The 14,485-nt window shown below is 44.9% G+C and overlaps 1 protein-coding gene across 3 annotated transcripts in view; it reads left to right on the top strand.

The window, feature by feature from the left end:
- Window positions 1-6,432, top strand: part of LOC145344448 (uncharacterized) — a 29,813-nt gene extending 23,381 nt beyond the window's left edge. For all 3 annotated transcript variants that reach the window (XM_080191586.1, XM_080191585.1, XM_080191587.1), the window contains 2 exons: window positions 1,745-1,929; window positions 5,275-6,432. In XM_080191586.1, coding sequence (XP_080047712.1) covers window positions 1,745-1,929; window positions 5,275-6,123 — 1,034 coding nt within the window. In that variant the 3' untranslated portion in view covers window positions 6,124-6,432. The remainder of the gene's footprint in view (window positions 1-1,744; window positions 1,930-5,274) is intronic.
- Window positions 6,433-14,485: the final 8,053 nt, after the last annotated feature.

Below are 14,485 nucleotides of genomic sequence, written 5' to 3' on the forward strand. Positions count from 1 at the left end.
CTCCTTCATTTTGTGCAGTTCCCCTCTTGTGCCCTACTTCTCCTCTATCTCAGTGTGCTTTTTTCCTTCTCTGACTTAATCTGTCTCTCTCCTTTCCTCTGTCCATCAGCATGCATATCGTAGTTGAGGGGTGTTGATGGAGCAGGGGCTTGGTTAGTGAGGGTTACGGAAAAATGGATTTCCCTCAGGTCCCACTAAATATTAAAGACTTGGGGGGCGCGATTCTCTTATCCCATGTGCTAATTTTATAGCGTGGCAGGCCAGGAGACTCACGTGTGGGCCAATTCATGGGGTTGACACATGTGCTCCCGCTGCGTGCACAGTTTAGAGCGCTGGATATCCAGTGCAGTTGGAACGATGCTAGAAACTGGTAGGAACAGTAAGAGATTTAAAACTATTTTAATCTGATTCGCTGGCTTGGGACTGAAGTGTCCACATGCCAGTACAATTTCATTCTGGCAGGGTTTAGAGTAGCTCCCCACTTTTGGGGAAGAAGTGGGAGACCTCACTGGAATGAAGTGGGAACAAACGGGACCCTCCAGGAGGTCAACGGCAGATGGTGGTGCCCCCCTGGTCATGGACACTCCGGCAGTGCGAACCTATGCCCCCGGCACTGCCCAAGGGGCAAATTGCCAATTCCCATTGGGCAACTTGGCATTACCTATCAGGCATCGGGTGGGGCCTAGGGATGGGGTCTGCTGGGGGTGGGGCCTGGGGCAATCTGTGGGTGGGGGGGGGGTCCTGCTGTCACTCTGATAGGGATTGATTGAGGCTGGAGGGTGGCCAGTGATGGGGCGGGCTGACAGGGGAGGGGGGGTCTGCTTCCCTTGGAGGGGCAGGGTCTTCCAGTGGGTGGGGGTCTGCCTGCCATTGAGGCGGAGGTGGGAAGGGGGGGGTGAGGGGGCTAGGGATCGGATCGCTCCAGGACAGTGGATGGGGATTTGGGGGAGAGAGGGTGGGCCAAGGCTGGCTTGGGAATGGTCGGGGAGGGCCGCGATCAGGCCATGGGGCAGGGTGTGGGGGGCAATATTGCAAGGGTCCTGAGTTGGCCAGCAATTGAGCTGGGGCCACTGTGCATGCGCAGAGGCCTGGAACTGTCAGATTCTGGCGTGAATGGGGACTCCCCCCACCAAGCTTTTAATGATATTCGCGATTGTGACCTCTGCAATGCACAGAATGTAGGAGATGCAAGTGTGAACTCCCACTGAAAGAAACAATTTTGATTTACACCACTTTTCCCATAAATTTAGCATTTAAAACTTTTTTTGGAAGAATCGCTGCCTTGATTAGCTTTTTATCACTTCATGCTTCTTTGAATTAAATTTAATCTGCCTAGTGTCCGCCCATTCCACTGTCCTCTTGAAATTCATATTGACCTCAACAATTTCTCCATAAGCAGTTGACCTGCTGATACTGCAGGATTATATCCAACAGGAAAAGATGACAAATTGGATCCGCTTTCATTTCAGAAGGAAAATCTGAATTGTGATTGAATTGGTGATGGGCCGAATGGCCTAATTCTACTCCTATATCTTATGGTCTTATGACATAAGGGAGGTTTGAAAATTTTGTAAGGTTTTGAGAAACATGGAGAGAATGTTTCAGAATGTTGGAAGAGCAAGGCACGCAGCCATCAATAGAAGGATAGGGAATTTTGAAGAAACTTCTGAAGCAGTGAGTAGAGTTCTTGTCAAAAATACTTTCCTTGAATATAAACCTGTTCATTTTCTCTCCTATTTCATAGGGTCATGCCCAGACTTGGTTTTGAGTAGAAGTGATCGACTAGACTACAAGCATATAGCCATGACATCTACTCCGAAGCTTCCTGTGCGGTCACACAGGCCACTCTGTTTGTCTGTTTCATCCGATGGCAATGGGAGATATGCTGCTTTGGAAACACAGGATTTTAAAAGTAGCTTGAAATCTCAGGTATGAATAATAATGTCATCCAGAAGGGGGCAACCTTTACATTCAGTGAGAATGGCAAAAATCGAAAAGGAATATCAAGTGGGGTGTATAATGGAGTCCAGATTCTCGAGAATTGGTCATTATGATGTGGTATCGGGTGGAGTCGAGGTACATTGAGATAGCAACAGCAACATTTTTGGAATGGTAACTCATCAGAAATCAATGCCAAAGAGGGGAGGAGGAGACTAGGTAAAGAAACTAAAGAATAGGGATATTCTTAATTTTATCTTCATTACTTGTTAATTGTTGAATGCTATTGGAATCAATTAGATGAAATTGAGACGCTCCTAGTCCAATCAGACAGAGAGTATTACATGAACATCAATTAAACTGTATATGAATTAATCACTTTGTTCACATCGTCAATCAATTCTCTTGTCAATGTTATTTATCACTGTTTTAAACAATTACTGTTCAAAGAAAATTTGAACCAACTGTTCTTTTTAATTGCTTGTCTCCAGTTTATAATCATTTTCAGTCCCTCCTTTTCTGAGGGATGTTACTCAGACTGGAATCAAGTCCAAAGACTCCAGCAGCCCCTCGGAATGTTGCCCCATTACCATCTTTGGTACCATGTCAGGACCTAAATTTCAGGGATGAGCAAGTGGTATCCAAATCTATTCTCACCCGATATCCTACAATTAACAGTGAACCGTAGGGTAACAGATTAGGGGTAAGGTAGCTGATTGGAATATCCCTGCTGCTCCTAACTCATTTTGACAAATTAGTTTGTGGGAAAGTCACCATTTTTTGTTGCCTGATCATTTTTATAGCAAGTGTCACATAAACCAGCAATGTTCCCACTGAGCTTTACCTTCATAAAAGCATATTTGTAATCCTCGTTTTTTTTTATAAAGACATTGCATTGTGAGACACTTCTGCTGTCACTAAAATGGGAGGTGATGGCCTAATGACATTATCACTACGTTATTAATCCAGAAACTCAGCTATTATTCTGGGGACCTGGATTTGAATCCTGCCATGGCAGATGGTGGAATTTAAATTCAGTAAAAAATATCTGGGATTATAAGTCTAATGGTGACCACAAAACGATTGTCGATTGCTGGAAAAAAACATTTTGGTCCACTAATGCCCTTCAGGGAAGAAAATCTGCCATCCTTAGCTAGTCTGGCCTACATGTGATGCCAGATCTACAGCAATGTAGTTGACGCTCAATTTTCCTCAGGTAACTACAGATGAGCAATAAATGATGGCCAGCCAGCAAAGCCCATGTCCCACGAATGAATTAAAACAAAAGGGACACTGTTCTTCATCCCAAACAGAAAATAGTTAAACATTTTTACAGACAGCTTTTGTTTTAACTAGAATGTTGAATCTATACATAAAACATTAACATTGTGGTAGACAGAGGGTATACCGGTGGATGTGGTGTTTTTAGATTTCCAAAAGGCGTTTAATAAGGTGCCTCATAAAAGGTTGCTACAGAAGGTTAGGGTGCATGGAGTTGGGGGTAAGGTGTTAGTGTAGATAGAGGATTGCCTATCTAATAGGAAGCAGAGAGTTGGTAACAATGGGTGCTATTCTGGTTGGCGGTTGGTGACTAGTGGAGTGCCACAGGGATCGGTGCTGGGGCCTCAACTTTTTACCATTTATATAGATGATCTGGAGGAGGGGGCTGAGTGTAGGGTGACGAAATTTGCTGATGACACGAAGATGAGTGGAAAAGCAAATTGCATGGAGGGTGTGGAAAGTCTGCAGAGAGATCTGGATAGGCTGAGCGAGTGGGCAAGGACTTGGCAGATGGAGTATTATGTTAGCAAGTGTGAGGTTATCCACTTTGGCAGAAATAGTAGTAGGAGGGATTATTATTTATAAGGCGAAAAGCTGCAGCATGCTATGGTGCAGAGGGACCTGGGGGTCCTTGTGCACAAGTCGCAAAAACCCAGTCTGCAGGTGCAGCAGGTGATCAAGAAGGCGAATGGAATGTTGGCCTTTATAGCGAGAGGGATAGAATATAAAAGCAGGAGGTCTTGCTGCAACTGTACAAGGTACTGGTGAGGCCACAGCTGGAGTACTGTGTGCAGTTTTGGTCGCCGCACTTGCGCAAGGATATATTGGCCTTGGAAGGAGTGCAGAGGAGGTTCACTAGGCTGATACCGGAGATGAGGGGATTGGCCTATGAAGAGAGGCTAAATAGACTGGGTCTGTACTCGTTGGAGATTAGAAGGATGAGGGAGGATCTTATAGAGACGTATAAGATAATGAAGGGGATGGATAGGGTAGAGGTAGAGAGATTCTTCCGGCTTAGAAAGGATAGCAGGACTAGGGGACACAGCCTCAAGATAAGGGGGGGAGGGCAGTTTAGATCGGAGTTGAGGAGGAACTTCTTCACTCAAAGGGTGGTGAATCTCTGGAATTCTCTGCCCATTGAAATGGTGGAGGCTACCTCGCTAAATATATTTAAGTCACAGGTAGATAGGTTTCTGATAGACAGGGGAATTAAGGGTTATGGGCAGAAAGCAGGAAAGTGGAACTGATCCACTTCAGATCAGCCATGATTTTATTGAATGGCGGGGCAGGCTCGAAGGGCTAGATGGCCTACTCCTGCTCCTATTTCTTACGTTCCTATGTTCTTATGTAACGACACCCACATTTTTTTTTATTCATTTACGGGATGTGGATGTTGCTGGTTGGGCCAGCATTTATTGCCCATCCATAACTGCCCTCCATTTCAGACAGTAGATGAGAATCAACCAAATTGCTGTGGATCTGGAGTCACATGTAAGCCAGACCAAGTAAGGACCAGCGATCTCGTCTGTGAAAGACATTAATGAACCAGATGGGTCTTTCTGACAATGGTTTCAAGGTTATCAGTGGACTTTTAATTCCAGATTATTATTGAATTCAAATCTTACCATCTGACATGGTGGAATTTGAACACAGACCCCCAGACCATTACATAATTCTGCATCTCTAGATTACTAGCCCAGTGACAGTGCCTTTATGCCACTGCCTTGTAATCATTGTAGACCTGCCTTGTGATCATGGTCGATCTAAAACCATGGTGATTAACCTTGTAATCCTAATCTCCATGCTTTTGCACCTACTGGCTGTCTTGTTGAAATCTAACTATTTATGGATCTATTATTCATCAAAAAGCATGAATAATTAAACCTTAGAATGAGAATGTGACTTAAAATTCAAAATGCTAAAAAAGCTCAATGTCAAACAGAATTCAAATTCTTCCAATGCACCATTTTAAAACAACATTGACATTTCTGTTGACTTCAAGGATATTTTCCTTTGTTGATCTTTTTCCTAATGATTTTATCATAATTCTTTCAGATGGTCAAGGCTGATGCCACTCGAGCTTCAAGCAGCACTGGCTCTCTGGAGAGAGCCTCCCTCTTTTGTGCTTCTGGGTCAAACACGTCCACGTCCAATCTATCGAGTTCCAATGAAACGTTAACTAAAACTAAATCCTCCAATAGGTTCTCCTTGTTTTCACCTCCTTGGAACAGCAGCTCAGAATCTGATTCCAACCCTCCTTCAAGGTCTGGATCCAAAAAATTCAAGAACCACCGTCGTAAGTCCTTAAACAAAACGGACAGTCCAAAGGACTGCAAACGGAGCATTCCTGAGCAGCTGCAGTACTCTGAACCAGTCATCGCCAAGGTAACTGAGCACATCTTTGTGGGAAATCTCAACGCCGCCTACAGTGGACGTATCCTGTGCAAGAACAATATAGACAGCATTATCGATATGAGCAACCTCCCTGGAGAGTTCAACATGTGTCTAATTCCGTGTACCTGCTCCAGGAATGTCAAGCACAGCTGGTCTCGGCTTAAGGTTGACATCAATGACTTTTCAAACGATGACGTTTTCCCTTTGAAACATCGATGCTTTGAAGACATTAATGAGTGCATTAACGCATCAACTGAGAAACAGCAACGTGTCCTGATTCACTGCCGGGATGGGTATTCCCTGGCACCGACCTGTATCATACAGTACCTCATGCAGAAGCAGAACATGCAGCTCATGACTGCATACGAATTTGTGAAAGCCAAGTACCCACTCAACATCAAGGAATGCCACCAGAATCTCTTAGTAACACTTGAGAAGTCACTGAGGCCTGGGAACACAAACCCTGAGTGTTTCAAGCAGGCACTTTCCCGAAAGATGGCTTGGACTTAAAAGCTGCTTTCACAGCCTATCCAAATAAATGCCTTAAGATCTCCCTCACCATCTCCACCAGTTAAAAAATGTAAAAATTGCCAGAAAGTTTGCTTGACTTGAATATGTTGTTTGAGATACAAATTCAGGACAAAGCATTTTTTCCTGAACCATTTATGTACATTTTTATAACCCTTCAAGAAGTTGAATGTTTTGCTTTCTGTACTAAATTGTTTTATCAATGTTTTGCTGGTTTTCCAAATGGAAAACTGTATAAGTAAGAGGTATCTTTGTATTAAATATAAGGCAACATTAAAGCTTGAGATAAAACCAAGTAGCTGAAACATTGAAGTATAACACTATATAACAGATAACTGGATTTATAACCAGTTCTCTGTGCTATTGTTGGTCTCCTGTGATGCATAGTTCACAGGCCAAATTCACAAGCTGTGCATCACATTCTGCTCAGGAATATAGGAGTTCCGAATGTGAGCTCAAACACTCATTTACATAAAAATAGACCTGGTCGGAATATACATAAATCATGAGCTGGTGTGCAGGTCTTTGATCACACAAGTTTGTAATATCTGTGAATTTTACACTGCAACATCTCTGAATTTTACACTGCCCTAAAGTTATTGTGCCACTATAACAAAGGTCTAGCAATGTAAGTTGACTAAGGGGGCAATTTTCTGGTTTTCCCCCCTCCCCTCATGGCATGTTTTCCGATGGGCAGAGACGGCTCACCGTTGGCTGTCGACAAGATCTTCCAGTTCCTTCGATGCCCATGGCATTTTGCGTGGCTCAGCTGTCCTGCCGCTGAGGAACCTGCTGGAGTGGGGGTTGCCTTCAGTGAAACCGGAAGTTCCCATTTTGGGGAAGAGCTGGAAAATCCTACCCTAAGGGTTGCTCATAACTTTCGTGCTACTTGAGTCTAACCATTGGCCCTGACGCAGTTGTAATGCCACCCTTGCGTTGTTGCGCATCTGAAATCTTCAGTACAAAAGTGACTGGCATCACAATAAAACTGATTAGTATAAGGCAAATTTGTTAAGCAACTGGTCCATGACTATAAGTAATTAGCTGGACAAATTCACTCAATGTTGCATTATCTCCCAGTTCACCTTGTGACTGGGTGATAAGGCAGCCTCTAGTGGTCGTTGTTATTTAATGCATCCCTACTTTGCTCCTGATCTGGAGCAGGAAGGATGTTAGCTCCTTTGCTGGCCCTAGGGGGAGCACTCTTCTTGCCACAAAGAGAGCTACAAATGTATTTACCTTGTGGCGCTAGAATTAAGCTCCCATTAGGGTGACCAACTATCCTTCGTTTTAAGGGGTTATCGCTTATTTTAGTTGTCTGATGTCTCTTAAGGGATGCCTTTTGTCCTTTACTTCTAGGTCAGGCTATGAGAGACTGCTCCTGGCAGTCTCCAGGCTGATTTGAGCCTGGAGACTGGACTCCATGACAGTGACATTGTCGATCTTTGCGAAATAAGTTACAAGTTTCACTTGATGTTAAACCCCCCTCTTGCTATTATTTCAAGATGCACTTCAATCCGCCAGCTCCCTACCACCCAGCTTTTCCACGCCCTATTAACCTGGTCACCAGCAACCAATCCCCCCATCACAGTCACCCACACTTCACTCAACCCTCGCCCACATCTGCACCATTGATTCCTCAGTAGAAGGATCCCTTATTTTCTGGCATAATCATTGGTCACCCACCTGATAGACGCTAATATATTCATAGTGGCCAGCCTTGGTGTTCCAATGCAGGCCACCATTTTTAAAGAACATAAGAACATAAGAAATAGGAGCAGGAGTAGGCCCTTCGAGCCTGCCCCGCCATTCAATAAGATCATGGCTAATCTGTCGTGGCTCAGTTCCATATTCCCGCCCTCTCCCCATAACCCTTAATCCCCTCTCTTGACTGGATCTCCATGCCTGGAGACAAGACCTCTACCACACAAAAAAAATGCTGGCTCCCACACTGACCAGAGGAGCACTGCTGACCCTTCATCAAAGAGAGTAACCTTCCTCCCACCCACAAATAATGGGTAACACCCCTCCCTACACTATATAGGCATGCAGGTGATCCAACTCCCCCTGTCCCAATCAGCCCCACTCCCTGCTCAGACCTCCCCGCTTCGTTCAGACCTTCTTCCCAACCGGAGCCCCTCCACTCTAAGGGGAAGGCAGACTGAGTGGCAGAGAGGAAGGGGCCTGGGTGGGTCAGGTTGGATAAATCTCGTGCCTGGGTGGTGAGGTGAGTGGGGGGGGAGAAGATGCCTCTCATTGCTGAGAGGCTGGAGGTACTTCCTTGGCTCTTGGGGTCCAACATGCCATATCCTTGCTTGTGAGGACCTGTATTAAAGCCCATGCACTCTAGATCTCACAGGGGAGATAGGTGAATAGTGGGAGCTACCTGCCTCGGGCTGCAAGCCCGCGAATTGTATTTAAATTTGTGGTTTTGAATATGCATCATATTCCCACCCGCTATGGATGGGAATCTGATTGGGGTGGGCAGTACGACCCGGGAAGATCACAGCAGGCTTGGTGCTTGGCCCGAACCCCACTTTTCCATCCACTCCTGATTTGCCGGGCCATCGAGATTTGCTATCATAGCTAACAGCCCGGACAATCCCCCCACCCTGGCCCCACTCCGTTACAGTTAGGGAGTAATCGGTCTGTATTTAGCCTGGATGTGAGTTCTGGATTGGGGATGGGGAATGGGGACGGAGGGGCAGTGGTGGTTGCTGTTGTGAGGCCGGGAAGACAAGAAAAATGAGCTTGATCCCACGGTAGAAGGATCCCTTATTTTCTGGCATAATCATTGGTCACCCACTGACAGATGCTAGTATATACATAGCTGTAGGGCTGCTTTATAATTCTTTTCCCATGGTTGAAGACCAGAGGCCTTGTGGTGGAAAGCCTGCTTCCCAAGGCCAATGCCTATGAGAACAAAGAACAGTACAGCACAGGAAACAGGCCCTTTGGCCCTCCAAGCCTGTGCCACTCACTGGTCCAACTAGACCATTTGTTTGTATCCCTCCATTCCCAGTCTGCTCATGTGACTATCCAGCTAAGTCTCAAACGATCCCACTGTGTCTGCCTCCACCACCCTACATGGCAGTGCATTCCAGGCCCCCACCACCCTCTGTGTAAAAAACGTCCCTCTGATATCTAAGCTATACCTCGCCCCTCTTACCTTGAGCCTGTGACCCGTCATGATCATCACCTCCAACCTGGGAAAAAGCTTCCCACTGTTCACCCTATCTATACCGTTCATAATTTTGTACACCTCTATTAGGTCTATCCTCATTCTTCGTCTTTCCAGGAAGAACAACCCCAGTTTACCCAATCTCTCCTCATAGCTAAGACCCACCATACCAGGCAACATCCTGGTAAACCTCACCTCCCTGAGAAAGCAGGTAGGTGAGTCGGGGGAGTGAAAGGGATCGCAGATAGGATGAGGGGGTCACAGGTCATCGGGGGAGGTTGTATTTGGCGGGATTTCCGAATCACCATGGCTAGCTAGTCCTGATTGTGGAATGGATGTTCTGGGGGTGAGGCAGGAGTTCATTTAAGGTGAGGTGTCCCTTGGTGGTCCAGGTAGTGGGATATTCTGTTAGTGACCCTGTGGGGTGGTGGGAGAGCAGTGGGCAGGCAGATTGTTGGGGTTTATAGTGTAGCTTGTTGAACCTGAAGGAAACTTTCCTGCTCCTTCTGGCACTTTAAGCAGTGATATAAGGCACTCTACTTCATGGATTCATACCTCCTTATAGTTGCTGAATTTCTTGAGGCCTGGTAAATCCAGCTGCCTGTGGTTAAAAATAGAATGACTGGGTTGTATTTTCCACTCACTCCCGCTAATCCCCACACTGTGTTTTTAGGCGGTGAGGGCAGCTCACCATTGGCAGCTGGTGGGATCCCCTGGTCCCATTGATGTCAATGGCACCTTGCATGGTTCACTCCCTCCAGGGAACGTGCCGCAGGGGGATGCCACCAATGAGACCTGAAGATCCCGCCTGGGATTAGGGCTGAAAAACCCTGTCCGCTGTTAAAATGAAAGCACACAGCCTCATTTTAATATTTAAATTACTAACCTAGCTTCCTGCTGGGTTGGCCACCGATCCCTCATCACACCTACTTTAAAACCAGAAGTGTGAAAGTCTGGTTCCTGTTCCAGATTTTTTTACATTTTAGCCTCTAATATGACCCCAACCCATCCATGTTTCAGAGTTAAGATTCAGCCCATGGTTGCTACTGCAGGAACATTGAAAGTACCTCGGGTGTGTCTGGTTGGCAGAATTGCACCCTCTCTGAAGTAAATTATCTTTGTTTCAACATCTTCAGAGTCATTTCTTTTTTTTGCTTATATTACTTCAATTTTAAGAAGCACAGATTTAATAAATATAATCCTGCCACCTCTATCACCTAGAACAATGAGGGCAGCAGATACATGGGAACACCACCATCTGCAGGCTCCCCTCCAAGATACACACCATCCTGACTTGGAACTATATGTCAGTGAGTCAAAATCCTGGAAAGCACTTCTTAGCAACACAACGGGTGTTCTAATAACATGTGGACTGTAGAGATTCAAGAAGGCAGCTCACTGCCATCTTTTTAAGGGCAATCAGGGGTGAACAATAACCAGACCAGTGACACCCACATCTCATGAATGAAAAAAACAAGGAGTTTTGTAGAATATCAAAATGAGAAAGGAAAAGAACCTTCTAATCATAAATGTTCCCAACTACTTTAACACTATCGAACATTCTAATAGATTCCTTCCTTAATTCTCGTTGCCACATATCCTGATCCATGGAGATATTGCATATTCTCCAGTTGTGGAGCAGGAGAGAGGCATTTTGTAGCACCACATCCCTCACCTGGCACAATGGTTAGCACTGCTGCCTCACAGCTCCCGGGACCTGGGTTTGATTCCCAGCGTATGTCACGGTCAGTGTGGACTTTGCACGTTCTCCCCTTGTCTGTGTGGGTTTCTTCTGGGTGCTCTGGTTTCCTCCCACTGTCCAAAGATTTGCAGGTTAGGGCATGTGAAATTGCCTCTTAGTATTCCGGGATGTGTAGGTTAGAGGGATTAATGGGGTAAATATGTGGGGTTACAGGGATGGGACCTAGGTGAGATTGTTGTTGGTGCAGACTCGATGAGCCAAAAGGCCTCCTTATGCACTGCAGGGCTTCTATGATTCCATGATGCTATGACTGTTAGAGAAAGGTGATTTTCTTTAAATGAATAAGGTAGGATAGCTCAAAGTCCTTTTAAAAAAGGAATGACTCAAATGATTCACACGATGCTGATGGGTTTTACCCTTAGCTATGGTAATGAAAGTGTGCTGCATTGCCAGGATCAAAAAGAAGATCATGTAACCGTTAATGTGGCCTATTCCCCTGTATTGCATTCAAGAGGGCAGTGAACCTAAGCAGCAAAAAACAATGTATAAACCTCTGTCAGAGATGGCTGCTGTAGGAAATGGAAAAAATGCACCACTATATGGTGTTTTGAAGTAGAGAGCTGAGTATTGGAAGCTTCTACTGAATCATGAAGTGTTTGATACTCTGTTCTGCTCCAATATTAACATTCCTCATCTGGTGCAGCACAAAATTCATAAATTATTAATAATTGATGTAAACTGTTAATTTTAAAGAAATGAAAATAAGTCTGCTGAAATGCGAATGGAAGTAGGTTTTGCAGAGTTCCTTTTGACTTGAAGGAACTAGACCTATATGTAGTCTCTGTATGAGACTGACATAGTCCATCATCAATTTCCCTTATACTGTAGCAGGGTTGCAGGTGGATAGACTAATGTACCCTGTCCTCAAACTCTATTAAACAAGAAAAATACTGTATCAAAAACAATACTGTATCAACTGCAACTCACTAACTCTTAACCAACATTACTGTAAGGATTCTGAAATGTGCAACTTAAAATATAGATCACCAATTGTCTCAAAATGGATTATGCATCATGAATTTTACATCATGATTCATAATATGACTAAACTACATTCACTTTATGTTCGGAACACCCCAAGAGTAAACCTATTTTTCCTTCCTGATTTCAGCCTTTATCATCTATAGATTACGATTTAGTCAGTTCAACTCAAGCAATCCCTAAACCTTGTCATTTGTCAATCTCTGCCTCCTTTCTCAGAACATTGGAGGCGATTCTCTCAAAAGCGCTGAATTGGTGGGAAAGCTGATCAAGATCATGGCAGTTTTCTCAGTTCAACTTCACACTCAAACCTCTGCACTCTGTGTATTGCAGAGGATCCAATCGTGAATCTCATTAAAAACCTGGGGGTGGATGGGGCCTATTCACATCAGAGTCTGACAGCTCTGGACTCTGCACATGCACAGTGGCCCCAAATTGTCAGTCTCCCCGTTTGATGCCCAGTTCGATCACTGGCCGACCCAGGACCCCCACAGTGCTGCCCCTCCAGCCCACCCATGGCCTGATCGCGGTCCCCACAACAAATCCTAGGTCAGCCCTGACCACCCTCCCCCCCCACCCCCTTCTGTCCTGAAGTTCCCTGATGTCCAGCCCCCCGCACCCAACATTGGCAGTCCACCCACCCCCTCACCCTGGCAGACCACCCCCCCCCTCGCCCTGCCCCCGCTGATGCCCCCCAGGGTCAGATCCTCCCAGGAGGCAGGCTCCGCCCGGCAGACCACCCCCTCCCCGTCTGCTCTGATCGCTGACCTCCCTCCAACCCAGACCGATCACCATGCAAAGTGGCAGTGGGACTCCCTACCTCTACCAATTGCCCCTAGGCCCAGCCCTTGGGCATGGGCACTTTGCCCCTTTGGCAATGTGAGGGGGCACAGGTTAGCACTGCCAAGGTGCCCATGACCAGGGGACACCACTCCCCACTGCCCAACCCCCTGGGGGAACCCCGATTGCCCCCCTTCATTCCAGCAGGGTCTCCTACTAGTTCCCCAAAAGTGGGAATCTACTTTAAACCCCGTTGGAATTAAGTACTCCTACTGGGGTGGGAGAATCAATCAGGCCCGGCAAGTTCCCGATAATTGCATTTTAGACAAATTTAAACTACATTAAACAAAGATTCAACTGACTTACCTGTCTTCCTGATGGTTTCCAGTGCGGCCTCAACTCCTACTGTTTTTTGGCTCTAGAAGATGCGCATGCATTCCCGGTGAACGTGCATATCCCGAAAAAAGGTCAGTGACATGTACCTCCCAGCCTGACCCGCCAGAAAAGTCGCAGGTCACTATGGAAGAATTGTGCCCATTATTTCTATCTCTACAAGGAGAAGTTTTGCACTCAATATCAGACAATAGAAACACCACTCATGCGGACTTTGATTGGAGATTTGTATACTTGTGTTATGATTCCAGCTGATCGTAATACTGGATAAGTCAGATCAAAGAGTGAAAACTGGCTTGGTAGGTGCTAACTCTGTTTTTTATTTTAAAAAAAAACCCATGGTGTTCAGTTACTCAACATAGTCACAAGACGTACTTCTACCACAAATAATAAAAATTGTATTAAACAAGAAAAATGGACCATATTACACTGGACAAAAGGTTGAAATGAATTCAATGCAACTATCAAAATGATTCAAACTGATATTGTTCCTCTTATTCCTGCAATATCTCTACATGCACAAAACCCCCAGTGAATATTTACCACTACCTCAACACCAAGGCTTCGCTGGCTCAGTTTCCATTTCTAGAGGACTTTTGAATATTCATTAGATGCTCTTCCTTAAGTGTCATCTCTCACCAAGACATCCATACATCTCACTCTAGACTCATTATTACTCTATCGCAAACATATGAGTTCCCTAAACTCAGGTCTCCAACAGCCTGCTGAATTTCTTCTTAGAGAGTCTTAGACTTTCTGTCTGCGCTCTCTGGGATCTACACAATAAATGATTGCCTGCTCTTCTGTATTTTCTTGTGTCCTCGTGTATCTGGACCATGTTGCTAGGCACAGTCCCTTTTTTTTCTCAACTTTGTGTCTTTTTAGCTTCACTGAACTACTAACCCTTGGTAACCCATCTCTTTACTTCAAGAGTTACTAAAGCTCATTAGAAAGGCATGTTACAATTAGCCCCAGTTTTCACCTTATGTAACATACAAATACAAAATATAAATTAAAAGTAAAGCTACACATTGTTCCTAACATGCATTTTCTTCTATGCTTGCCAAACGTATACAAACCAACATTTTAAAAGCAGCAGGTGATTTTTTTTCTTATCCACTATTTTATGAGAAAAATTTCATCATTCGTATAAAATTGTTTTTTCTCTTATTTAATAATACTTTTGGTAACATTAATGTGCCAGCAGAGTTATATTCACAAAATCCAAAACAGTTTAGTTATCTCAA

This window comes from Carcharhinus amblyrhynchos, chromosome 6 (genome assembly GCF_965287045.1).
Source record: "Carcharhinus amblyrhynchos chromosome 6, sCarAmb.v2.hapA, whole genome shotgun sequence".
NCBI lineage: Eukaryota > Metazoa > Chordata > Chondrichthyes > Carcharhiniformes > Carcharhinidae > Carcharhinus > Carcharhinus amblyrhynchos.